This window comes from Hyperolius riggenbachi, chromosome 6, assembly GCF_040937935.1.
Source record: "Hyperolius riggenbachi isolate aHypRig1 chromosome 6, aHypRig1.pri, whole genome shotgun sequence".
NCBI lineage: Eukaryota > Metazoa > Chordata > Amphibia > Anura > Hyperoliidae > Hyperolius > Hyperolius riggenbachi.
Genome location: NC_090651.1, coordinates 27,030,440 through 27,057,201, shown reverse-complemented (window position 1 = coordinate 27,057,201; position 26,762 = coordinate 27,030,440). Strand labels below are relative to the sequence as shown.

At 45.8% G+C, this 26,762-nt stretch overlaps 1 protein-coding gene across 4 annotated transcripts in view; it reads left to right on the top strand.

The window, feature by feature from the left end:
- Positions 1-26,762, top strand: part of SPATA6 (spermatogenesis associated 6) — a 140,931-nt gene that overhangs the window by 74,575 nt on the left and 39,594 nt on the right. For all 4 annotated transcript variants that reach the window (XM_068239040.1, XM_068239037.1, XM_068239039.1 and 1 more), the window contains one exon: positions 8,346-8,530. In XM_068239040.1, coding sequence (XP_068095141.1) covers positions 8,346-8,530 — 185 coding nt within the window. The remainder of the gene's footprint in view (positions 1-8,345; positions 8,531-26,762) is intronic.

Here is a 26,762-nt window from a genome sequence, read left to right as displayed (position 1 = left end):
ACCCAGTACAGACCCCTGTGGGACCCCACTGCTAACATTCTCCCATTTTGAGTACGATCCATTGACCACAACTCTTTGTTTTCTGTCCATTAGCCAGTTCCCTATCCATGCTCACAAACTCTTCCCCAGTCCTTGCATCCTCAACTTTTGCACCAGACTTCTGTGGGGAACAGTGTCGAAGGCCTTTGCAAAGTCCAAGTATATCACATCTACAGCATTCCCAATATCCATATTAGCATTCACTACCTCATAAAAGCTGAGCATGTTAGTCAAACAGGACCTGTCTTTAGTAAACCCATGTTGATGCTGAGAAATAAGATTATTTTCTACTATGAAGTCATGTATAGTATCTCTTAGTAACCCCTCAAATAGTTTGCATACAACTGATGTTAAGCTTACAGGTCTATAATTTCCTGGATCAGATTTTTTGCCCTTCTTAAATAATGGGAAAACGTGGGCTGTACGCCAATCCACTGGGACTCTGCTAGTTGCAAGAGAGTCACAAAAGATAAGATAAAGGGGCTTAGCTATAACTGAACTTAATTCTCTTAGGACCCGAGGATGCATGCCATCCGGGCCAGGTGCCTTGTCTATTTTTAATTTATTTAGTCTTGCCTTTACTTCTTCCTGCGTTAAGTATTTAATATTACAGTTAGAAGATTGAGACTCTTCTGCCTCTGTAATTTGCAACAGTGCTGTTTCTTTTGTGAAGACAGAAGCAAAGAAAGCATTTAATAACTCTGCCTTACCTTGGTCATCCACCATTGAGTTCCCACCCTCATCCTTTAGGATTCCTATACAGTCAACCTTTTTTTTTTTAGAGTTGATGTACTTGTAAAACTTTTTTGGGTTAGATTTGATATCCCTAGCGATTTGATTTTCAGCTTCGATCTTTGCCAGCCTAATTTCTTTTTTACAATTTTTATTGCACTCCTTATAATTGCTTAGTGCAGCCTCAGTCCCCTCCTGTTTTAGGACCTTATAGGCATTCTTTTTCCTCTTCATTTTATCCCTAACCTTTCTATTCATCCATAGAGGCCTTTTTTTATTCCTAGACATTTTGTTTCCATATGGGATATACATACTACAATATTGATTGAAAATGCATTTAAAAGCTTGCCATTTCCCTTCAGTGTCCTTCCCTTGTAGTACATTATCCCAGTTCACCAAACTTAGTGCCTGCCTAATTTGATTGAACTTTGCTTTTCTAAAATTCATAGTTTTAGTGGTCCCGCTGCCCCGTGGCCTATCAGTCACCAGATCAAACGTTATCATGGTTTGATCACTATTTCCCAAATGTTCTTGAACCTGCACATTTGATACATTATCTGGTCTATTAGAAATGATCAGATCCAGTAACGCATTCCCCCTAGTTGGTTCCGTTACCATTTGAGTCAAGTAATTGTCCTGTAGTGCTGCCAGAAATCTGCTGCTTTTACCAGAATGGGTAGCCTCAATACCCCAGTCAATGTCTGGAAAGTTGAAGTCGCCCATAATTATGAACTCATTTTTACTTGCAGCTTTTTCAATCTGCTGTAGTAATCGCAGTTCTGCAGCTTCATTAATAAGAGGTGGTCTGTAGCATACCCCAATAAGCAATTGGCAACTTTTATTTCCACCATGAATATTTACCCAAACGGACTCCACATCTTCGCAATCTTCCTCCATCTCATCGTTGAGGACAGCTGTAAAAGAATTCTTAACAAAGAGACAAACCCCTCCACCTTTTTTCCCTGTTCTATCCCTCCTAAACACATTGTATCCTTTTTTTTTTTTTTTTGTACCTGGAGTTGGAATCTGGTTTCATAAACTGAGAAGTCGAAGTTGGAGTCGGATGATTTTTGTGCGACTCCACAGCCCTAGTTGTGCCAACCCTGTATTCCTCCGTCACTCCCCACCTGGCTACTTTATCATGCCACCCGGCTGGGAAACATTTCAACACTGGGGACAACACTGTAGTGTAATGGTTAAAGAGACTCTGAAGCGAGAATAAATCTCGCTTCAGAGCTCCTAGTTAGCAGGGGCACGTGTGCCCCTGCTAAACCGCCGCTATAGCGCCACTAAACGGGGGTCCCTTCACCCCCAAACCCCCCACTGCGACACTTGGTCGCAGACTTGGTCGCTCCTGGAGGCAGGGCTAACGGCTGCAGCCCTGCCTCCAGTCGCGTCTGTCAGCGGCGCATCGCCGCCTCTCCCCCGCCCCTCTCAGTGAAGGAAGACTGAGAGGGGCGGGGGAGAGGCGGAGATACGCGCTGACAGACGTGCGTGGGGCAGGGCTGCGGCGGTCAGCCCTGCCCCAACCAGGAAGCGCTCCCCCGCATTACGGAGGGGATTTGGGGGTGAAGGAACCCTCGTTAAGCCGCGGGATAGGTCTGAAGCGAGATTTATTCTCGCTTCAGACTCTCTTTAAGGGCTCTGCCTCTGACACAGGAGCCCAAGGTTTGAATCTCGGCTCTTCCTGGCTGGTAAGCCAGCACCTATTTAGTAGGTGACCTTGGGCAAGACTCCCTAACCCTGATACTGCCTATAGAGTGTGTCTTGGTGGCCAAACACGGTGATTCCAGCGCAGGAGACTTGGGCGCAGCTGGCGCCACCATAGGCCTTAATAGGAATTACAGCTATATCGGCGCACAGGGAGTAACTTCGGCGCTGTCAGAAGACGGAGCTGAAGTTACTTTTAAAACACAATAATTCGCCCTCTAACAATAGCTGGAAACCAAATTATTTAATTCCCCACCATGCATGGCGGCCTGGAGGGGGAATAGTATTTAACACGGCCGGGAACTTGTGCAGCAGCAGGATCAGCCATATACCGGCTGTATCCTGCGCCCAAGTCTCCTGCCCTGATTCCTCTCGTACGCCTAGTGGCTGCAGCTCTGGTGCTTTGAGTCCGCCAGGAGGAAAGCGCAATGCAAATGTTCTGCGTCTTGTCTACTACTTGGAAAACCATGGCTTTGACTATAGGAAACTTTGTTGGCCGTGCTCCAAGGGGGGTGGAGCTTAAGATTTCTGCCAAGGTAGAGTCACATGATGGAACCTCCCAGGGATGCCTTCTACTTAGAAAACACCCCATTTATTGGAAAGGCAACATTATCATTGTATATAATGATATGAAAGCAATCTGTTCAGGCAGACTTTTAGGTGCACATTGACTCCTAATGTCCTGAAATGATGTATTATAGGCGTTCCGTTTTTGCGCAGGGTGAGGCGATTCTACACAATTGCCTATATTTTAAGAAGGCCAAATTGTACTGAACATCCACTCCGTCAGCTGCAAGATGCTATCAAGGAATCGAGGCGTGAAATATTGTGGAAGTGCATTGTGCTGATTCAGGATAATACTCCCAGCCACACTTTCCAAGTTCCCATCCAACTAACAAATCATCCGCTCTGCTCGACTGATACGTCTCCTATCACTTCTGTGTGTTCTGAAAATGAAAGAGTACCTGTATAGGAAGTAACTAGAGCCTGACTCTACAGTAATGTCAGCTTCTAGTGAGTGACTCGAGGGGAGAAAGAGCTTCATTCTAAAGGTGCGTACACACATGCGACTATAGTCGTTTGAAACGATTGTTCCCCGATCATTTTAAACGACGATCATTTAAAAAAAAAGCAGCCAACGACCATTAAGTCTAACGACGGACGAGCTAAAAACGAATGATCTAGCTTGGCGGATTTTTTCCGACGACGATCGTTTTCAAAAGTAGTACATCGTTGGAAACGGTCGTTCGTACTAGGCTTGACATGCGCATTTCTCCATGGAGCTTTTAATTTTTATGCGCAAGCGCAATAGTTGCTTTACGTGATGTAACGTTCGTTCTAACGATCAGATCGTTACACACCTTTAAAATCAATTAAAAGTTTGTTCGTCGTTCACAACGAACGATCGTTGTTGTATGTGTGTACGTAGCTTTATAAAGACACCAGAGCACTGCTAGGAAAAGTGAGTTGAGGCAGGAGAGGGTTGCGTTAAAAAGTAAAGCAGCTAGAATGGTCGAAAGTCTTTTAACTAGATTTCACTATTTTGAAATTTTCAACTGTCTATCACAGTAAAGACAAAATAGTCCCTTGGAGAGCAGCCCCATACACATGCTAGATTAATGTCACCTGAGGCCGCCGATGGCAACTGCCTCTGGCCAGGGCTGGTTCTCTCATGAAGCAAGGTGAAACATCTGCATCAGGCGAAGAGATTACAGGGGAAGCATTTTTGTACTGTGTTTACTCTAACAGCAGGCAGGCAGAGTAGCGAGAAGAGAGCGAGGTGAAGAGGTCATCATTGTGGGAAAAGCAGCTTGTTGTGCTGTGTGAGGAGTCTGACAGTGAGTGAGGAGGGGGAGGCAGGAGAGCAGCAGAGTTTCATTTGATTTGCACAGAAAAAGGAGGAAGTGGTACTGCTGTCCTGACTGAGAAGGAATGGTGGATGGCCAACTGGCTGAGGATGAGCAGTTTGTTGTCACAGACTTGCAGCCAGCCAGCCAGCCAGTGTCCCATTGTGTTGAGCTGCAGCATGTCACGTGAGAACATTAAATTAAGCAGAGTAAATTGTCAAGTGCTGTGTGGTCATTCCAAATCTGGGGGGTGAATCCTCACAAGTTTGCCTCAGGCAGCAAAAAATCTAGAACCGGTTCTGCCTCTGGTGTTTGTACAACAGCTCCCGACTGCCGCCCGCCCAGCTAGCAAACTCAGCCGAGCAACAGCAGTTGCCTTCTTTGGTGCTTTTTGCCCCACCCACCACGTAACATCATATTGGTTGTTGGCCATGTGTTTGTGTGCTACATGATGCCTATAGTTAGACTATCGGTAATATATTGTTACTAGTATTCAACTAATATCTTCCTTATTACCTACACCAAACACTAACCGCACCTATTTATGCATAACACTAACTCTCCTGCCTACACCGAATGCTAACCTCATCCCCATAAGGTTGAAGATGTGATCATTCCTTGATAATTCATTCACATGCACTTTGATCAGCTTTGGAAACACATATTCCCATTCACCAATCAGTGCAGTTTAAGGTGTGCAGGTTCTAGGGTAACGTTTAAATAATCACTGCCTAAACTGCATCTTCCTAGCCACGAGACCTGTGTAATTCTTAAGTGTCAGTAATTAAAGGGATGAGTTGGCAACACTGGCTAATAATTTGGCTCAAATGCCAGCTGTATGCAGTTTGGACTGGTCCAATCAAATTAACTTCCTGATAATTCCGAGTGGCTGATTTACAACTTGTATACCATTTGCATGCAGGCCAGCAGCTCATTGACCTCCTCTGGCTGCTAGAGCAGCCCCTGTAGAATTTTTAAAAGCTCTTAGACACACAAAAGATTTTGACTGAACCAAGTGGCTCCCTCTATGCAAATCCCTCCAGTGGCTCCCGATCCGCTTCAGAATCAGCTTCAAGGTCCTACGCCTAGCCAAGTCCTGCCAGACCTACATCTTTGACCTGGTCAGCAGATACACACCTGGCCACCTACTCTGCTCTTCCAATGATCTGCTCCTAACCACCCCACGCATCCCGCACTCCCATGCTACAGGACTTCACTAGAGCTGCCACCATGCTGTGGAACTCTCTACCACTGCCCATCAGGTTTGTTCCCTCCTTCAGCACCTTCAAACAAGCCCTCAGAACTCACCCCTTCAGAGAGGTCTACCCTAACTCTCTCTGCCGAGAACCTCTGGATGGACCCCCCCCCCCCCACACACACACACACACACAAATTGAGTCACCACCCCCTCCCTCTAGATCAGGGGTCTCAAACTCAATTTACCCGGGGGCCGCAGGAGGCAAAGTCAGGATGAGGCTGGGCCGCATAAGGGAGTTCACATGTCCCCGCCGCAAAACGAGGGCTGCAGAGCCCCCAAATCGCCCCGGGGGGCAATCCGCCGGCATTTCCTGGAAGGGGCAGAGCTTTCAGCTTCAGCTCTGCCCCTCCTGAAGTCAATCGCGGCGGATCGCCGCCTCTGCCCGCCCACTCTAAACATAAAAAAAAAAATTGGGAAAATAGGAAAAAATGCCAGGAATCTTCATACAGCCATATTACGGCTGTATAGCGATCCCTGGCCAAAGCGCTGCGGCTGCGTATGGACCCCCTGGAAACCCCGTCAGGAAATGTATTGCTCTTTCTTTTGATACATGTAAAATTACACTACCGTTAGGCTTGCTACTAAAAGTGACATTTACCGCATTTAAAAGTATACTATTTTCCTTTGAAACTTTAAAATCGATTTTCTCAAAAACTATAAGGTCTTTTTGAAAAATTGTTTTTTCCTCTTATTCCTAATGATCTCCTTAACATATCCTGCAAATTTAGGGTTTCTAGCATTTAAGGTGGATTTGCTATTAACCATTAAAGTCGGCGGGTTTTTAAATGTGTATTTTTTTCCTTTGCAAATTTAAAATCAATTTTCTCAAAAACTATAAGGCCGATTTGAAAAATTTTTTTTTCCTCTTGTAGCCACTGGGGGCCCCTACAAGCTCTGGGGCCCTGGGGCCACAAAATATTGTATCGCGGGCCGCAAATGGCCCGCGGGCCGCGAGTTTGAGACCCCTGCTCTAGATTGTAAGCCTTTGGCAGGGCCCTCCCTCCTTTTTTTTTATCCTACTGGATCGTGCACTCTGCCCACAGAATGGTGTGAGCTTGTATTATTACGACTACTACCCCATGATGATCTGGCATTGTGTATCTTACTGCTTTTCGCCTGTATTAGGTTAACCTTATTTATTGTTCAGCATTGCATAATATGTTGTCGCTATATAAATCCAATAAATAATAATATAGACGAATGTTAAGTCACTTGTTGATTCAAGAACTTATTATTATTTAGTGTTTATATAGTGCCAACATCTTCCACAGCGCTGTACAGAGTATATTAGCGGTCTCTCAATGGAGCTCACAATCTAGTCCCTACCATAGTCACATGTCTGTCTATGTATGTATCATGTAGTGTATTGTAGCCCAGGGCCCATTTAGGTGGAATCCAGTTAACTTATCTTTATGGTTTTTGGGATGCGTGAGGAAACCGGAGTGCCAAGAGGAAACCCACACAGACACAGGGAGAACATACTAACAGCATGCAGATAGTGTCCTGGCTGAGATTCAAACCGGGGACCCAGCGCTGCAAGGCTAGTGTGTCACTGTGCTGCCTTTAAAGGGGTTCTGTGGAAAGTACTTAAAACAAAAACTGACACTGACCTGGGGCTTCTATCGGCCCTCTGCAGCTGTCATGTCCCGCGCCGTCATCCTACGATTTTTCGTTCCCCGCTGCCGGTCCCGGTCTAATTATTCGTCTAACTAGCCAAATAATACTTGCTCCCGCTTGCATCTCTGGCAGCTTACTGCACAGGCGCAGTACGATTAAACCTCATACTACGCAGTAAGCTCCCGGAGACGGCCGCGCAGCCGCAGTTGTATTAGAAGAACGAGACCGGCGGCGGGGAATGGAGGATCGTAGGAGGACGGCGCAGGACATGACAGCTGCAGGGGGCTGATAGAAGCCCCGGGTAAGTGTACGTTTTTTGTTTTAACCCTTTCGGGACCGGCCGCCTAACCCCCCTTCAGGACCAGGCATTTTTGCAGAAGGGGGGTGCACGTTTGGGGGGGTCAGGCAGCCGAATCCCTGCAGGGTCTGGCTGGGCTGTCTCCCCCCCATGTGGCCAGGTGTCCCCCCTTGTCAGCGGCAATCACTCACCTTCCAGGCTCCAGCGACAAGCCGCAGCGTTCCGGCCGGCATCTCTGCTCCTACTGCCACTCAGTTCCGGGTCGCAGCATGATGACGTCATCAAGCCGGGACCCGGGGTGACGTCAGAAGGAGCAGAAATGCCGGCAAGAGCAGTGGGGGGCGCCGATCGTCGCGGGAACGGCAGGGAGGTGAGCAGATCCTCTTCTTTCCCCCCTACCGCCTCAGCTGTCAAATTGATCGCTACGATCCGACGGCGATCGTAGTGATCACGTGATCAGCAGCCATGCGCGATGGCTGCTGATCACTGAGGGAAGATGCCAGCTGTCACATGACAGCTTAATCTCCCCTCTCCGGTGCTCACGATCGCGTCAGGACGGTTCGTTAGCGCAGACGTTGAAACAACGTCCAGTCAGAAAGGTAGCACCACCTGCTGGACGTTGATTCAACGTACTTGGTCCCTAAAAGGTTAATATCGTCAACAGAACCCCTTTAAAGCAAAAGCCTACAGCACCTGGTACTCTCATGTGGTCTCCCATCCAAGTACTTACCAGGCCCGACCCTGCTCAGCTTCTGGGATCGGGCGCATTATGGCCACACCACCCTGCACAGTAGAATCAGTACTGCACACTAGAATCATAATTATGTATTTGTGCTTGTTCTAGGACTCCAGAAGGATGCATGTTGATGAACTTCAGATGTCCTTGGACAGTTTAAATGACCCGGCGCCTCTAGAGGTGGATTATGGAACTGCGTCTCCCTACGGGGGTTCAGCCTCCAGGTCTGTTCCATTGTATGTGCACAGACACCCCCCCAGCCCCGTGCTGAGCCGCTCTTCTCTCAGAGAAAGGTAACACTCTTCACTTTTTTTTTCCTCCCAGCATCCTCGACTTTGTGGAAAATGCAGTAATGTGGAGTCTGTGGCCGCACATTATAATACTTAATAAGAGAATGCATGAGCGGGCTCCTCAGACCTCGCTGTGCCGGGAACAAATCAATCTCAAGGTGTTGTTTTGATTTAATATCTCCATTTCAGGAGAGTCATCCGATCTGACGCCGGAGGAGGGCAGTCAGCAGAATTGTTGCCTAATTGTTCACTAGACAAAGTTGCTGAGACCTCCAGTTTTCATGAAAGTAAAGACTTCAGTTTTTTGTTTTTTTTTTAGGTTGGAGGTTTCTCGCTGTCAAATCATTCCAGGAGAAATTGATAGCGATCTGTCTAAAGTGAGGAGTTTGTCCTTAAAGGACAACTATCAAAGTTAACAAAAATTCTAAATGCCACATATATTTCCAGTCATTACTAGCAAATAGCAATACAAAGGCTTTTTTTTTCATCTTTTCATGTTTTAGGTGAAGAAAATATGACATTTACAGAGAACAGCTTTCACTGTGGGCATTACTATGTAGGACTGTGTGCAGCACATCCAGCATACAGAAACAGTCTTCACTGGCTGTAATACTGTGACTGGAATCTGTTCAGATTGATAGAAAGCAGAAATATAGCTTTAACCATTTACCGCCATCCTAACGTATTAAAACGTCATGCTTACCGCTATTAACAGCAACATGACGTTTTAATACGTCGCGCATTCCCGCCGCTGCTACCGCCGTGTGTCCGCCGCTGCCGCCGCCATTACCGTTAGGATCCCGTGCTGGGCGATTGGGGAAGAGGACTGAACAGTCCTCTACCCAATCGCAGTGCCTGGAGTGAATGGACGTGACCGCGAACAGCGGCTACGTCCATTCACATAAACAGGAAATGTAACAGTTTAATAAAGTGTGTAAAAAAAAAAAAAAAAAAAAAAAAAAAAAGTGAACACGTCCTATGAGTGTTCACTAGCGCCATCTTGTGGCCAAAAAGTATATTACACCTACAAAATACATACATTTTCAAGTATATACACATCATTAATAAAATTACACTTCCAACCCTCCCCCCCAAAAAAAACACTTGTAAAAAAAAAAATCAGCTTAAAAAAAAAAAAAAAATAGTTGCCTTAGGGACTCAGCTTTTTTTATTCTATATTTTATGGGGGAAAATTAATTTTAATTTATTACATAGGGGCTTGTAATTATGGCCAGAACAAACAGAAAAATAACCACTTATATTTCAAAATAATATACTGTCGCCATACATTGTGGTAGGGACATAATCTAAACGGTTTAATTATCGGGACCACTGGGCAAATAAAACGTGTTTGTTTTATCCACAGGAGAATGTTTAATTTTAAAACTATAAAGGCTGAACACTGAGAAATAATGATATTTTTTTTCTGTTTTTCTCATTAAAATGCATTTAGAATAAAAAAATTCTTAGCAAAATGTACTATCCACAGAAAGCCTAATTGGTGGCGAAAAAAACGAGGTATAGATCATTTTCTTGTGATAAGTAGTAATAAAGTTATTAGGGAATAAAAGGGAGGAGCGCTGACAACTGAAAATTGCTCTGGTCCGTTAGGATAAAAACCCTTGGGGGTGAACTGGTTAAATGTGTGTAAATAATCATCAGCTGCAGTCCGGTGTGCCTGATCCTGTGCCTGTCTCTCTGCCTCACAGTTTAAAATAAACAGTTTACAACCAGGGAGATCTCATTCTGAATGGGGGGGGAGCATCCAAGTAAAGAAAAAGTACAGGTGCTTATTTTTAAGATTTTTCTGTGCATCTAAAAATCCCTCAGCTGTTCTTATGATCTGCGAGAAAGCAGGCAGGGCAGAAACACACAGTAAATCATTCCTCTGTGAATAGTGACAGAGAAGTGTAACCTAGCTACATGGTATAGCTCTAGCCCGATGCCAATACAAATTGTTACAAACAGCTGGTAAACAAGGCATTTTTTTCACACAGGCTTAAAAGCTTTCTATTGTTGCTGGATAAATGCTCTATAGGTATGCAGGGTTTACATAAAAAACAGCTTCTTTGATAGTTGTTTCTTAAAGCAAACCTGAACTGAAAATTAGTCAGAATAAACATACACAGGTCATACTTGCCTCCCCTGTAGTCTCCTCATCGATCTTTCTCCTCTCCCGCGTCATGTTTATTCACCGTGATCGATGGAATTCTCTGTCCTCCATTTTAAAATGTCATGACCTTGTAACAGTATCCGGGTCAGCACACTGTTAAACAGTAATATCGCCCGCTTGAGCCATAGGGAAACATGGATATTACCTTGCACATGAGTTGTCCTTTCAGTTATATCTGACAGCAACTGATGTATAACTGACAGTAACTGATGTATTTCAGTTCTGGCAAAATCTTGTCAGAACTGAAAGGGATCACTGTAAGAAGAAAATGGTGAGCGTCTGAGAGGAACTGATGGTGAGGTTAGTATGTATGTAATATTCATTTGCAGCTACATCATGAGTTTATTTTAAATAATTTTACTCAGTTCAAGTTCCCGTTAACGCAAACCTGAAGGGAAAAAAAACGGATGATATAATGAATTGTATTGTGTAGTACGGATCATGAATAGAGTCCCCTAATTTTATTTTCAGTTATATGCAGTTGCGTAGCTAAGGAGCTGTGGGCCCCAATGCACGTTTTACAATGGGGCCCCCCAAGCACTCTATACATAACAATTGCTACAGCACACCAAAACCTGCCAATGACAACTACAGTGTCTGAGGTGCAAGAAGGGGATGGGGAACAGCTTGTTAGAGATCACTACTATTCAAAGTATCTATAGAAGTGATTATTATGAGCACAGGACCAATAGAGAGCTAATAATGTGGTTGAGGGATGGCCCTTCGTGGCCCCTCTGGCCCAAGGGCCCTAATGCGGTCGTTACCTCTGCACCCCCTATTGCTACGCCCCTGGTTATATGGCTTTTTTTAAACATTGCATCATTCTCTCAAAGTTGTAGTTTTATAACCACACTCTGGCCCGATTTGATTCACTTTTTCTCAAGTTTTTTCTCCTAGGAGATCATTTTTCTCTTCTGTTTGAAATAACTTTGAAGCACTCATTAAAAAAAGTACCAAAAAGTAAGTGGAAATGTACTAAAAGTATTTTCTTGCTCACTGGGGGCTTAAAAGGCATTTTATTGATAAGATATAATAAAATATCACCAAGGCAAAAGCTTAGGAGAAAAACTTAAATAAAACAGGCCTTCTGGTTTTTAATCCATAATACAAAGCAGAAATAATGACCCTTTGCACTTTCCTGCAGTAAAACCTTATCTCAAACTGTCTCTCACTGTTTCTTGGCTGTTTAAAGGACTTACGAGGCCAAGTCCATAAAAAAAAAAATGAAAAAAGTTAGCTACCTTGCTCAGCTCAGCTACTGTTGCGTGGATCGGGGGGTTGGCCTTAGAGCTGCGCAGCCGCACTCGCGGCTATGCGGACTGCGCAGCCGCGGCCAGCTCCGCCGGCCATCTTGGTACAGGCTGGGGAGCCCGACCCGGGCCGCGCGGTCGGGGACCGTTCGGGGGGCTGTGCAGCGGCGGGGACCAGGCGGAACGGCACGGAGGGCGCGGACGGCGTCCTCCGTGCCTTACAAGCTGAGCAAGGTAGCTAACTTTTTTTATTTTTTTTTTATGGACTTGGCCTCGTAAGTCCTTTAAGTGCTTTAGAAAACAGAAAAAATGGGACACCGAGAGCCCAATATAGTGTAGTAAGTATGGTATGGGAAGGGTGATAGAGTAAGTAAAATAGTACTCACAAACCAGGGTTACCTCCCAGGCAACCACTGTATACGCAGGTGGGGAGATTCGACCTGTCCCCACTCAGGGTTAAAGAGAACCCGAGGTGTGTTTAAAGAATGTTATCTGCATACAGAGGCTGGATCTGCCTATACAGCCCAGCCTCTGTTGCTATCCCAAACCCCACTAAGGTCCCCCTGCACTCTGCAATCCCTCATAAATCACAGCCGTGCTGTGAGGCTGTGTTTACATCTGTAGTGTCAGTCTCAGCTGCTCCCCCGCCTCCTACATGCAGTTGGCATTCTGGCCAACAATTTACCAACAGCAGCACCCAGGAAACCCACAACCTTTCCACGCCATTCTCCTATAGCACATGCAGCCAGCAGAGAGGACAAGATACAAATAATTCTTGTATACCCTGCAAAAAAAACCCATATATACTTGAGTATAAGCCGATAAGTTTACCCCCTTGACTTATACGCAAGTCACCTACTGTGTGCCAGTGGAAAAGAGTGGAGTGGAGGGGAGTGCGGCAGAAAGTTGCGGGCCCCTGTAGAGACACCGGAGCTGAGCATGCTTGCAGATCCTCAGCCAGGCTGGCCTCCGGGGCCGATGGGATCGGATGTGCTTGCAGAGAGTGCAAGCACATCCGATGTCAGCGCTGGGGATTCATCTACAGCCAGTGTGTTGTTTTCTATGACGCCCTCTAGCGGCGCCTTGAGACACAGCGAGAGTGGCAGACAAGTAGCTGGGGGGAATCGGGAGAGGGGCACCTACCTGCCTTACTGCCTTTACATGTGGGGGGGGGGGAAGGGTGCCTTATAACAGGGTGCTCATTTGGCTATCAGAGGAGGGATTTGGTAAAATCTTGAGCCAATGTGTTGTAAAACACACAAGTAAGCTTTAGGTTAGCAGGAATGGTTGCATGGCCACCTAGCTTTTCATCCTTCCCAGGCCAGCTATGCTGACTTCAGCCTGTAGTGTTGGTGGAATAGTGGTGAGCATAGCTGCCCTCCAAGCAGTTGACCTGGGTTTGATTCCTGGCCAATGAATGTGAGTTGGCTTTTGACATCCTACAAATCCCTAAGCAAGCTCATTTTTCTCTTGGCTATATCACAATGGTACATGCTAGGCTGGCTTCAGCATGTAGTGTTGGTGGTGGTATAGCGGTGAGGAGAGCTGCCTACCAAGCACTAGACCTGGATTCGATTCCCGGCCAATGTATGTGAGCTGGCTTTTGACATCCTACAAATCTTAAAGCAAGCTCATTTTTCTCTTGGCTATATCACAATGGTACATGCTAGGCTGGCTTCAGCATGTAGCATTGTAGTTTGTTGTGTTGGTGGTATAATGGTTAGGATAGCAGCCTACCAAGTGGTAGGCCTGGGTTCGATTCCTGGCTAATGTATGTGAGTTGGCTTTTGACATCCTACAAATCCCTAAGCAAGCTCATTTTTCTCTTGGATATATCATAATGGTACATGCTAGGCTGGCTTCAGCATGTAGTGTTGGTGGTGGTATAGCGGTGAGGAGAGCTGCCTACCAAGTACTAGACCTGGGTTCGATTCCCGGCCAATGTATGTGAGCTGGCTTTTTAAATCCTACAATTCCCTGGAAGACCCTCCGGAGGAGGAGGAGGGAGAGAGGGAGGAGGGAGAGGTTATGGGGTACAATATAAGGAATAACAATCAGCCAGGAGCAAGCTAACAAGCCTACAAGAGCCTAACTAAGCTCTCCCTAGCAGAGTCTGTCAGCAGCTGTCCCTTAACTAATTACTGTAGGCAGACGAGTGAGTAAAACGGCTGGAGAATCTTGCCTTTTATAAGGGGGGGTGGGGCTCCAGGAGTGAGTGTAGTCTGATTGGTGATAATGTGCCTGCTGACTGTGATGTAGAGCAGTGTTTCTCAACATTTCATGGGGTATGTACCCCTTTTGAAAGCCTGTGATGGCCAAGTACCGCCTGATATAAAGACGATCTCAAGTACCCCTTGAGACAGATACACTTAATAGTAGTACTTGATAATTGTTTCTAAACCGTTTCCACACATTTGCTATTGTTTTTAATTACATGAAATACTAGTTTGGCTGTTTATATAGGATTTATTATTTTCTGACACCTTAAATTTATTAAAAAATTAATTAAATACATCAAGCCCAAGTACCCCTGGACTCATCAGAAGTACCCCCTGGGGTACGCGTACCACATGTTGAGAACCTAGGATGTAGAGGGTCAAAGCTGACCTTAATGGAGCATTATGGGGGTGAATCGAACTTCCGGAAAAGCTCGCTTTCGCTGGCGAACGCGAACCACCCAAAGTTTGCCTGGAACCGTTCGCAGGCGAACAGTTCGGCCCATCTCTACTGGCCAATACTTGATGTAAATCTGGCTATAGGGAGGGGGCTGGCCAATACTGGGGGCACATCTCCCTATGGATAGGGGGACTGGCCAATACTGGGGGCACGCCGGGCTAATATCTTCCTGCTTTCAAAAGACCAGAATGACACCAATGGAACCGGTATTTTTTTCAAACAGAGTAAAGAAGACGCCCCCATATTTCTGTCATTGAGGGCTTGTTCACATAAAGGGCGACTTCTATTATTTTTTTTTAGTGCTGGCGATTTGAAAACTCGCCTTAAAAACGCTTTGTGCAATGTTAGCTTATGGGAGTGTTCTCACATAAGCAATGTGCTTTCTATCCAATCACAAACGTGGCTCCTGCACCATTTCCAGAGCGTTTGCGATTAAATAGAAAGGATAAGGAAATCGCTAAGTGCTTGATAAAGCTTTGAAAAGCGATTTCCCGATCGCTTTTAATGAATAAATACATTGTATTTATTCATTTCTGGGTCAAAGAGTTCACTTCCTGCCTGACGTCAGGATGTGAAAGAAAAAACGGTACACAAAAGCGCTTAGAAAGCGATTTTAAAATCGCTCCATAAGTCGCTCAGCGCTTGCAGTGGCACTGGCGATTTATAATGTGGACAAGGCCTTAGAACAGTGGTCCTCAAACTAAGGCCCGCGGGCCGAATGTGGCCCCCTGAGGCTTTTTTACCGGCCCCACACATACAAATTGTATTACTTATAGATGCAGTCAGCTATATCTTTAAATATTGGTGGTCCGCATATAGAATAGCAGTGCTGACACCACCCATCCACATGGAAGCCAGAAAGCAGTAATTTGCTGGTTTCCAATCAAATTCCACCTCAGGTGGCACTGCTGTCCACTGCCGGTTGTCACCTGGGTATGCTTCACTGTCTGGCCCGCAAAGACTTCTACATCATTTTATGTATACTCCGGCCCCCCAGCAGTCTGAAGTACCGTACGTTGATCAGGCCCTCGACCCAAAACGTTTGGGGACCCCTGTGTTAGAACAACACAGAGAGACAGAGCTCAATGCACCCAGAATTGGGAGGAAGCAGAAAACAGGAGCTTCTGTCACATAAAAACTACAATTTAGGCATAGCTCCCAACAGTCCCCTCTTTCGGATCCTTGTCCCTCTTTCGGATCCTTGTCCCTCTTTGGGAGCCCTGTCCTTCTGTCCCTCTTTCCTCCTCACTTGTCCCTCTATCAGGACTTTGTCCCTTTTTCTATATAAATATATATATTTCTATACTAAAAAATGTGTTTGATTGATTATAAACTTTATTTCCATCCTTTAAATTGATATATTACTAATTTTAAAATGTTAGTATGAAGGAAAATGGACCAGGATAGGAAGGACCAGTGTGGTGTGACTTATAAAACAACATATATTTTTCTTATGAAATCTTTATGGTATGCTTGACTAGGGGTGTGACGGGGGTGTGGCAGGGGCGTGGCTTAAGTGTCCCTTTTTCTCATTTTAAAAAGTTAGGAGGTATGATTTAGGTAGAGGAACTGTAGTGAAAATAATGTAATAAGATTTTTTTTTTTTTTTTTTGAATATTCATTTATAGATTATTTAGTCAGTATTTGCCCATTGTAAAAAATTTTCCTCTCCCTGATCTACATTCTGAAGTTTATCACAGGTGGCGACATCTTTAGTCCTGTCAGGTGCAGCTCATTGGATTGTTTGTTTACAGGAAATTCCAAAGCTAGTGAAAATAATGCCTGGTCTCCCAGAATGCTCTGGGGGGGGGGGGGGGGGAATTCCACATAGCTAAACAGCCTAGATTAAGCCTCACTTGGAGGGCGGGGCTACATAACAATATACAGCAATATACAAGTATATAGGAAGTGTTTCAGATGCTAAAGCCAGGATACTTAATGTAAAAGTGGGTATCCTGAAGAATTAACTGCATTCTACTATATGTCACTACAGGGCCTCTAAGATCTTTTTGTCCTTGTTTAAAGAGGAACTCAAGTGAAAATAATAATAAATTATTTAGTCTGTGTTTGCTCATTGTAAAATCTTTCTTCTCCCTGATTTACATTCTGACATCACATGGTGACATTTTTTACCGCTGGCAGGTGATGTCAGTGGAAGGAGATGCTGCTTGCTGTAAGCAGCTGTTATTTCCCACAATGCAACAAGGCTCCCACATGTCAGAACCATGGTTCTGACATCACACTGTGCGAGGGGTTTCACCACAATATCAGCCATACGGAGCCCCCTGATGATCCATTTGTGAAAAGGAAAAAATTTCTCATGGGAAAGGGGGTATCAGCTACTGACTGGGATGAAGTTCAATCCTTGGTTACAGTTTCTCTTTAAAGAGAGTCTGAAGTAATTTAAAATACCTGTTTTTATCCAGCAGGCAGCTTCAGCATTATAATCCAAACTGATTTGCCTCAGGGACGCAGTAGAACGAGGTCTTAATACCCTCGAAATCCCCGGGGCAAAATTCGCAGCTACTTCCAGGTAGAGGCAGAACTTTACGCAGTAGCTGTGCCTCTGCTCGCGTCAGTGTCCGCCGATCTCCGCCTCCTCCAGCCCCTCTCAGCAGTAGCTCTGCCTCTGCTCGCGTCAGTGTCCGCCGATCTCCGCCTCCTCCAGCCCCTCTCAGCAGTAGCTCTGCCTCTGCTCGCGTCAGTGTCCGCCGATCTCCGCCTCCTCCCGCCCCTCTCGGCAGTACCTCTGCCTCTGCTGGGCGTCAGTGTCCGCCGCTCTCCGCCTCCTCCCGCCCCTCTCAGTCTTCTTTCTTCTGAGAGGGCCGGGGAGAGGTGACAATCGGCGGAGATTGACTGGACTGAAGGCAAAGCTATAGCGCAAACCTCTGCCTCGCCCAGGCAGCAAAATCCAAGACCTGGAAAGTCATGGAATTTTGCCCCCGGGATTTCATGGGGATAAAGACCTCGTTCTGCCGCGTCCCTGCACCAGATCAGTTTGTATTGTAATGCTGAAGCAGCCTGCTGGATAAAAACAAGTATTTTAAATGGCTTCAGACTCTCTTTAAGATCAGGCCCGGATTTACCTCACAGGAGCCTATAGGCACAGATGTCCTGGCACTTTAGACTCCGCCCTCCATAAACCTCCAAACCCTCCAAACGGCACCACAAGTGTGCTGGCAGGTCCAGCTGTCAATTCTCCCTTACTTCCCTTGCCTGTCATAGGCAGCTACAGGTGCCTCTTAGTATTAGGTAGCCAGAAGTACCCTCAGTATTAAAGAGGAACTGTAACGACAAAACGGCCCCTGGGGGGTACTCACCTCGGGTGGGGGAAGCCTCAGGATCCTAATGAGGCTTCCCACGCCATCCTGCGTCCCTCGGGGGTCTCGCTGTAGCCCTCCGTGCAGCCGTGACGCAATATTTACCTTCCTGGCTCCGGCTGTCGGCGCCGAAGTAGGCGGAAATACCCGATCGCCGTCGGGTCTGCTCTACTGCGCAGGCGCAAGTTTCCGGCGCCTGCGCAGTAGAGCGGACCCGACGGAGATCGGGTATTTCCGTCTATTTCCATGCCGAAAGTCTCCACAGCGCCCCCGCTGGAGCCAGCAAAGGTAAATATTGAACTGACAGTCGGCACAGTCGCCGGCTGTTCGGAGGGCTGCGGCGAGACCCCCGTGGGACAGAGGACGGCGTGGAAAGCCTCATTAGGATCCGGAGGCTTCCCCCACCCGAGGTGAGTACCCCCCAGGGGATCTTTTTGTTGTTACAGAGTCTCTTTAAGTAGCTGACTGATGGAGGGAGGCAGGCGCTCGAGGAGAGGAGTGAGCCGCCTTTCTATCATCAGGTGCCTGTAGGCATGTGCCTACAGTGCCTTATGGTAAATCCGGCCCTGATCTTAGTGTGTCCACCTCGGTCCCCCCTTAGATTTTACGCCTTTGGCAGGGTCCTCCCTTCCCTTGTGTATTCTACATGATTGTCTGCTCTTACCCTATGACAGCCTCGTACTTGTATTACTGGGCCTACCTAACCAGCCCCAAATCCCATGATCCTGTATCTTGTACTGTTTGCTTTGTATAACTTTGTCCTATGTTGTGTAACCTTGTTATGTCTGCCATCCTTTGTATCATTGTATGTGTGTATTGTGCAGCGCTGCGTTATATGTTGGCGCTTTATAAATACAATAAATAATAATGTAAACAAGGGCAGACCATGAATCTAGCCCCACATTGCGGGGAATCATTTTATCTTGTGTTTAGAGCGCAGCGTTCATCCTTTTACTGATCCTCCGCTTTTATATGCCATCGCTTGCCGTCCATGACAACATATATGACATTCACTCTCTTGCTAAGGCTGCCACCACCCAGCCGAGTGCCAGAAAATGACTTTCAGCTCATCCAGCCGCTCAGCGCTATAAAAATTCAAATTACGCTGAGTTTGAAGTCAGATCTTCCTCTCTCAGATGTGTGGGATGCAGTTACACAACGTTCCCAGCTGAGCCTTCCTGCTGGAATTATACCGACAGGAATCTGCAGTCCGCTCTCACTTCTTCCTTTTGGAAATGATCTAGTCGCGGGTTTAACATTTTGCACAGGATATATGTTTGGAGAGTCGCTGCGGCATCATCTCTGCATTATATTATCTAGTACAGAGTTGCTTCTTCTGTAAAGTGATTGGGCAGGAATGTATTTCCTGGTTACCTCCTCAGGATGCCCCCTTCTTACCCGACAGATGATTATTCTAAGTATTGATTTATAAAGTGCCAACATGTTCCGTGGCGCTGTACAATGTAAGAAACAAACATGGGGTACATAATAATACAGACAATGGTGTACACCAATATACAAAATACATAATTAGAGACAAAATGATACAAAATACAGAATTGGTAATGACAGTGATAAAAGTAGCATGATGAATAAAATGTATAATGATTTCCAAGACACAGTAGGAGGGGAGAGTCCTGCCCTTACAATTTAAAGGGAGTGGGGGGGGGGGCAAGAGGGAGGGGTAGTATACACGGTGGGCCATTTATATGGACCTTAATAAAATGGGAATGGTTGGTGATATTAACTTCCTGTTTGTGGCACAATAGTATATGTGAGGGGCCGGGGAATCTTTTCAAGATGGGTGGTGACCATGGTGGCCATTTTGAAGTCGGCCATTTTGAATCCAAATTTTTTTTTCAATAGGAAGAGGGTCATGTGACACATCAATCTTATTGGGAATTTCACAAGAAAAACAATGGTGTGCTTGGTTTTAACGTAACTTTATTCTTTCATGAGTTATACACGTTTCTGACCACTTAGAAAATGTGTTCAATGTGCTGCCCATTGTGTGGGATTGTCAATGCAACCCTCTTCTCCCACTCTTCACACACTGATAGCAACACCGCAGGAGAAATGCTAGCACAGGCTTCCAGTATCCGTAGTTTCAGGTGCTGCTCATCTGGTATCTTCACAGCATAGACAATTGCCTTCAGATGACCCCAATGATAAAAGTCTAAGGGAGTCAGATCGGGAGACCTTGGGGGCCATTCAACTGGCCCACGACGACCAATCCACTTTCCAGGAAACTGTTCATCTAGGAATGCTCGGACCTGACACCCATAATGTGGTGTTGCACCTTCTTGCTGGAAAAACTCAGGGAACGTGCCAGCTTCAGTGCATAAAGAGGGAAACACATCATCATGTAGCAATTTCGCTGGCCCTCAAAGTCTCCCAAACTTCCACTATGCTCTAAAAGATAAGCGACAGCATAATAACCTTTAAAGTAAAACATTTCTTTGTTACAGCTGATACAAATCAAAGCAGTGAAGCATGAGCGCCGCCATTTTTCAGTCTGCTTTTTTTTTTTCAAAAATCTGCACTTAAATTCCGCAATCACCATTTACATGAGGCAGAGAACACCATAGTCCACAACACAGGGCAGTGGTGTTTGATTGAAAAACATCTCGTATGTCATTTTGTGCAGATCGCCACCTTAAAGCTTTGTATGCACGCTTAACTGCTGTTGCTCTTAAAGGGAGTCTGAAGTGCATATAAACTTATGAGATAATGATTTGTATGTGTAGTACGGCTAAGAAATAGGACATTAGTAGCACAGATAGGAGTCTCATATTGTTTCCAGTACAGGAAGAGTTAAGAAACTTCAGTTGTTATCTAATCAAAACAGTAACCAAACAGCTCGGGCTGACCCAAAACCACAAGGAAGGTGTAGGGGACTTAAAGAGTTGAAAAAGCCCTCCTACTAAGAAGCAACTGTAAGTGTGGTTTGCCTTCTTAAAACAGAGGGAATTTGCGATAATTCAGCATAAAGCGAACATCTGTGCTTACCCACAATGCACCACTACTGAATATGCAAATTATCTCTTTATGACCCAGAAGCCAAGCTTGCATCCACCAGCGGTTCTGGATGCAAGTTTGGCTTCTGGGGCATAAAAAGATAATTTGCATATTCCTTCAGTGTTAAGAAGGCAAACTACACTTATCTATGCAACTTGAGTTGGCTACAGTGCTGTTTTCTAAAGCACTTATCTCAACCTGTCTCTCACTGTTTAAGGTTTTACTGCAGGGAAGTTCAAAGGGTCATTAGATCTGCTCTCGTTCATCATTCAAAGTACAGAGAGTAATTTGTAAACTGAAAATATTAGAGAATGATGCAATGTCATATAAAAAACAAGCTATATAACTGAAAATAAAAATATGACTCCTATCTATGCTACTAATGTTCTATTCATTATCCGTACTACACATACAATTCATTATATCATACTTTTTTTTTTTTTTTTTTTTTTTGCATTTGAGTGTCACTTTAACGATCGTTGATCAGTCATTTGGGGATTGAGTTCTATAGAGACATGCTGTTTGGCTATAGCAGTGATCTGCAAATGAGATGAGGAAGAAAGGTAGAGGACCGCTCACCCCAGAAAGAGCAGTGCCAGACCAGGATAGCTTCTCCAAGCCGTGGAAGGAAAAAGAGGACATGTCACCTTGATGGACTTGGCGAAAATGTTTCGCCACGTTAGAGACGTTGGTGCTAAGCCAGGCCGGACCGCAGTAATGTTCCCCTATTCTAACGCGTAACGGTCTTGTGGTGCATCCCACATACTGTAGGGCACAAGCCCCACAAGTAATGAGATACACCACATTCGACGTCCCGCAATTAATAAATTGCCTAATGGGGAAACTGCGTCCATTCGCGGTCGACGTGGCAGCCCGGGTTCGGGTATGGACCTTTACAGTAGTGACATGTGCTCACTCCACACCTGTATGAGCCCAACAGATTCAACCAGGTAGAAGGTTTTGCCTGCACAGAGAGGGGGAGATACAACCAAAAGGCTCAAGAGCCGGGAGGCATTGTGGATTTTCAGAATGGGTACAAGACTCCCAAAAGGTCTGAACTCCCGCTGGGACCTGGCACTTCTAACTTAGTGCTCAGCTCCTCTATATATGCTGCTCCTAGATGGTTTTAATTGTACAATTCACATTTTCTATATATTTTTATAATCTTTTCATTTCATCACTTTTTCAACATTTATCTATTGCTGTTGGATTTGACTGGAATTTTGTACGTTATGCCGGTGGGCCTCCTGTTTTGATCCTACATTTAGTTACGGATTATTTAGCAATGCCTGTTTGGTTTTCCTAGGTGTTGCATTTTACATTGTACATATCCCTTCCTGTGTGTGGGGCTAGGGGTGTTTTCCTGGACATGGTCTTGGGAACCACCCACTCCACCAAAGGAGGGTATATAGGAGGCTCTTGTGCTATTTGCACTCTAGCTATGAATAAGGACCAGTAGGTCCGAAACATGTCAGCTGGTGATATGTGTTGACCTTTTGGATACGTCCATGAATAAAGACATAGGATTTTAGGAGCATCGTGCGGACCTTCTTTCGTTTTCAAGTGATCTGCAAACTTGGCTCTCCAGCTGTTAAGGAACTACAAGTCCCACAATGCATTTTCCTTTGTGGCTGTCAGACTCTTGCAATGCATTATGGGACTTGTAGTTCCTTAACCGCTGGAGAGCCAAGTTTGCAGATCACTGTAGGAACCGTTAGGCACTATTGTGTCCCCAGGTTGTTTTCTTGTGTGTCCTATCTTCTCAACACTACCCAAAATATGTCACAACGTCTCAGTGACTCCTCCCCCAAATGGGGGCTAAAGGTCTGTACACACATCCAATCTTCATTGGCCAATTTTACCACTTCCATGTAGTATGAGTGCTTGCCTTGCCTACAAAATCTGTTTAGAGTATTCATAGTCTGTTGGACCTCATACTAGATGGAAATGGTAAAATTGGCCAATAAAGATTGGCTGTGTGTACGCACCTTAAAGTGTACCTGTCACAGGGTGAAAAGTTCTATTTTACTTACCTGGGGCTTCTTCCAGCCCCCTGAAGCCTTACAGGTCACCCGCTGTCCTCCTGTTGCTCTCTATTGATCAGCTGAGCCCCTCCCAAAGTTAACCAGTTGTGAGCTTTTGCACATGCACAGTTCCGGCAGCACGCTCTCCTCACTTGGCCTCCCATGTCCTAGGAGCGCGAGCAAGGAGGAGCATAGCTGACCAACGGAGCCCAAGAGGAGGCCAGCGAGTGACCTGTAAGGCTTTAAGGGGCTGTGGAAGAAGTTCCAGGTATGTAAAATAGAACTCACCCCTCCCCCTAATCAATGAGATGCAAGTTTTTCAGACATGATGCAAATTTTTCTGTAGTTTGTGTGCAGCTTTTAGCTGGACCAATTAGAGGCAGTTACTACTGATGGCAATGCAAGCCAGGGGTACATGCACCTCTGGGCGCTAGTCTATTTTACGGGACCCAGCAGGAAACCTCATAGAGAAATTTTGCTAACCTGATTGGGTGGACAGCACTCTCTTGAACTGCTAAGTTACAGATAGATTGTAGTTAACTACGCCCACAGTATTCGGCCAATCACAACGCTTTGTGCTTTAGAAGGTGCTGTGATTGGAGAACTGTTCCCTATGAAAGTCCCCTCCACTAGACTAGAGTCCACTGCTGCCTTTTCTGATGAGGAGTTACAGTGGCAGCTGGCAACCAATTTCTCCATTCGAGCCAATGGCGCTGTGGACGGCCATTTTGGGGTAATCACGGTATGGCGATCAAAGCACTGATGAACATAATCTGATTTCCTTTTTTATCAGATTGGCATTATAAAAGTAATGATCAAATCTGAGGAACGGAGAAGTGATGACCCGAGAAGAAATCGCCACTATTTTTTATAAATATCTCCCTAAATTACAGTTAATGTAATGGCATTTTTCCCCCTCCAGATCCGTCATCCTGAGGTCTAGTCTCAGATGTAGTCTGTAGCTAATAATAAAGCATTCCTATTTCCCGTCTTTCATTTCATATTTGCAGCTCCTTCAATTTCCCTCCTCCAAATAATAAAACCACAATAGGAACAGGAGATTTTATTAGTCTTTACTGCTGACATTTATTCAGTGCTTTATCGTTCTACTTAGCTGAATTTACAGGCCCCTTTCTGCAAGAAGCGCCTCACGTTTTACGCTTAGCACAGGTAGCTCAGAGTTCACAACAAAAGTTATACGAAGAGAGTGGCTCACCGAGAGCAAAGTCACAATATTAACAGTGCTTAACCCTGTCCAATCCTATGTCCGACACTGATTGCAGCTGGCCTCATCCCCCCCACCCACCCGCTGTGCCATGTAATATAAATATTATGTGGGTGCATTTGCGCTGATCACTAAGGGCGCCGGTGACAGATCTGCTCCAGCACGGTGTCACTCTATGTGAATCAGTGTTGGACACGGTGGCGCTGGCCTGTGTATATGTGTACACAGGAAACTGTCCAGGCCTTGGCCCTGACATCACAGTGAGGGAGGAGTTTTATTGCAGTATCAGTCATACAGACATCCATGATGATCTATTGGAGAAAAGGTAAAGATTTCTCATGGGAAAGGGGGGTATCCGCTACTAATTGGGAAGAAGTTCAATCCTGGGTTACAGTTCCTCTTTAAAGGACATCCGAGGTGAAAATAAACTGATGAGAAAAACAATTGTATCTGTCCTCCTTCTCCTAAAATGACCTTTTTAGATATCCCACAGTTTTAGTTTATATTTAAAACTAGCTTTTACGTTTTTACTGTTTCATAGTCTCTGCTCAATGTCACCTACATTGAAGTATGCCAGAGCTCAAATCTATAAATTATTGACCCTTTTTTATCTTTTTTTTCTCCTGTCAGAAGCCATTTACTGACAAGAAAGTGTTTTATGGCTGTAATTACTTATCAGTGAGGGTTTTGCTATAGTCTGACCCGGTCTAGACCCGGACAGAAACCGTCACTTTCGTACTTGATGTTTAACTCTTTCAGACAGATAAAGAAAAGCGGAACACAGCCTAGTTATTTGTGTGCTAGGTACTGTACATACCCATGTCTATCTCATCATGTCACATGTCACCTCGGTTGTCCTTTAACCAGCTTGGCGGTATGGACGAGCTGAGCTCGTCCATACCGCCGATACAAATAGTGGTAATGACGAGCTGAGCTCGTCATGCAGGAGCAGGGGCTTACCACTGCGATCGGCGGCGCGTCCGCTGCATCCCGCTGTCTGTGCTGGCTCTGCGGGCTGTGTGGTCTCCCCTCCCGGGCTCCCTGTATCTCTCTGTGCGGAGGATTTCCGGATTTCCAAGATGGCGATGCCCAGCTTCCTTCTGTGATGTGTATCATGCGCCCTCTGCTGGCCGGCGCATGAATTACATCATAAAGTGACTCATTACACAATTACAAAGTAACACCAATCATGATACATTCATTCAAAGTTGTTTAGTAAATACACCTGATCACAGAATAAAAAGGGTGGGCTGTTACTGATTCTTCCTCTTTCAGAGTCACTGGTGTCCCATTGCTAGTCTGCTTGTCAGCTACTTTTGGTGATTGCTGTGCTTTGAGTGATTTTCCTGCGTTTGCTTCATACAGTTTTGCAGTTTTGCTAGTCTTTCTAAAGACGCTGTGATTTCTGTGTTTTTTTTTTTTTTTTTGCCGCTGACCCCGTATCTTGTTTGGAGTCATGGCTTCGTCCTCCCGGAGGCGTCTATGTGACCAGGAGCTGATGGACGTCTTTGAGGATAGCGGCAGTGATGTCGAGTCTGTGGCGGAGGAATCTACCGACAGTGACATTCCAGGGGATCTGTCATCAGAGACCGACGCCACAAGTGACAGCGACATCGAGGAGCCAGTAGTTGTGCGCACATGGTGTGAGCTGGAGAGCCTGGACCAAGTTCCGCCACCCAGGTTCCCTTTCACTGGGGTACCTGGGCAGAAGCGCAACTGCGACCACAACCCGCTGGCCTACCTGGAGCTCTTCCTGACCGAGGATGTCATCCAGCGGATTGTAGAGGAGACCAACCGCTACGCAGTGCAGCAGCAGGGTGCTCCTCTCAGCAGGTTTTCCAGGAGCAGGAGGTGGGAACCGGTCACCAGGGATGACATCTGGTTGTTCCTGGGCCTCATCTTCCTCCAGGGACTGGTCGGTAAGCCGCTGCAGAAGTGGTACTGGTCCACCAACCGGATGATTGCCACTCCGTTCTTTGGTTGTGTGATGCCGGAGTACCGCTTCAGCCTCATCATGAAGTTCTTACACTTCGCGAACAACGAGGACTTCGATGAGGCCACCCATCCTGCACCCAAGCTGAAGAAGATCTGGGACATCTACCAGATGATGGTAGGCAATTTCCGGGATGCCTACACACCAGATCGAGATGTCACCATCGACGAAAGTCTCATGGCCTTCAAGGGGAGACTCAGCTGGGTGCAGTTTATCGCATCAAAAAGGGCCCGCTTTGGGATCAAGTCCTTCATGCTTTGTGAGGCCAAGTCTGGGTACATCTGGAACTCTATCGTGTACACGGGCAAAGGCACGAAGTTTGGTCCCCAGTTCAGTGAGTATGGGTTGGCTACCTCATCTGTGCTCACTCTCATCGAGCCGTTGCTGGGTCAGGGGTACTGTCTTACGACGGATAACTTTTATACTTCCCCTGAACTTTGTGACTACCTGATCCAGCACAAGACGGATTCATACGGCACAATAAGACCCAACCGGCGCCAACTTCCACCGGCCTTTTCTGCCAGGCGTTTGAAAAAGGGAGAAATTGTTGCCTGGC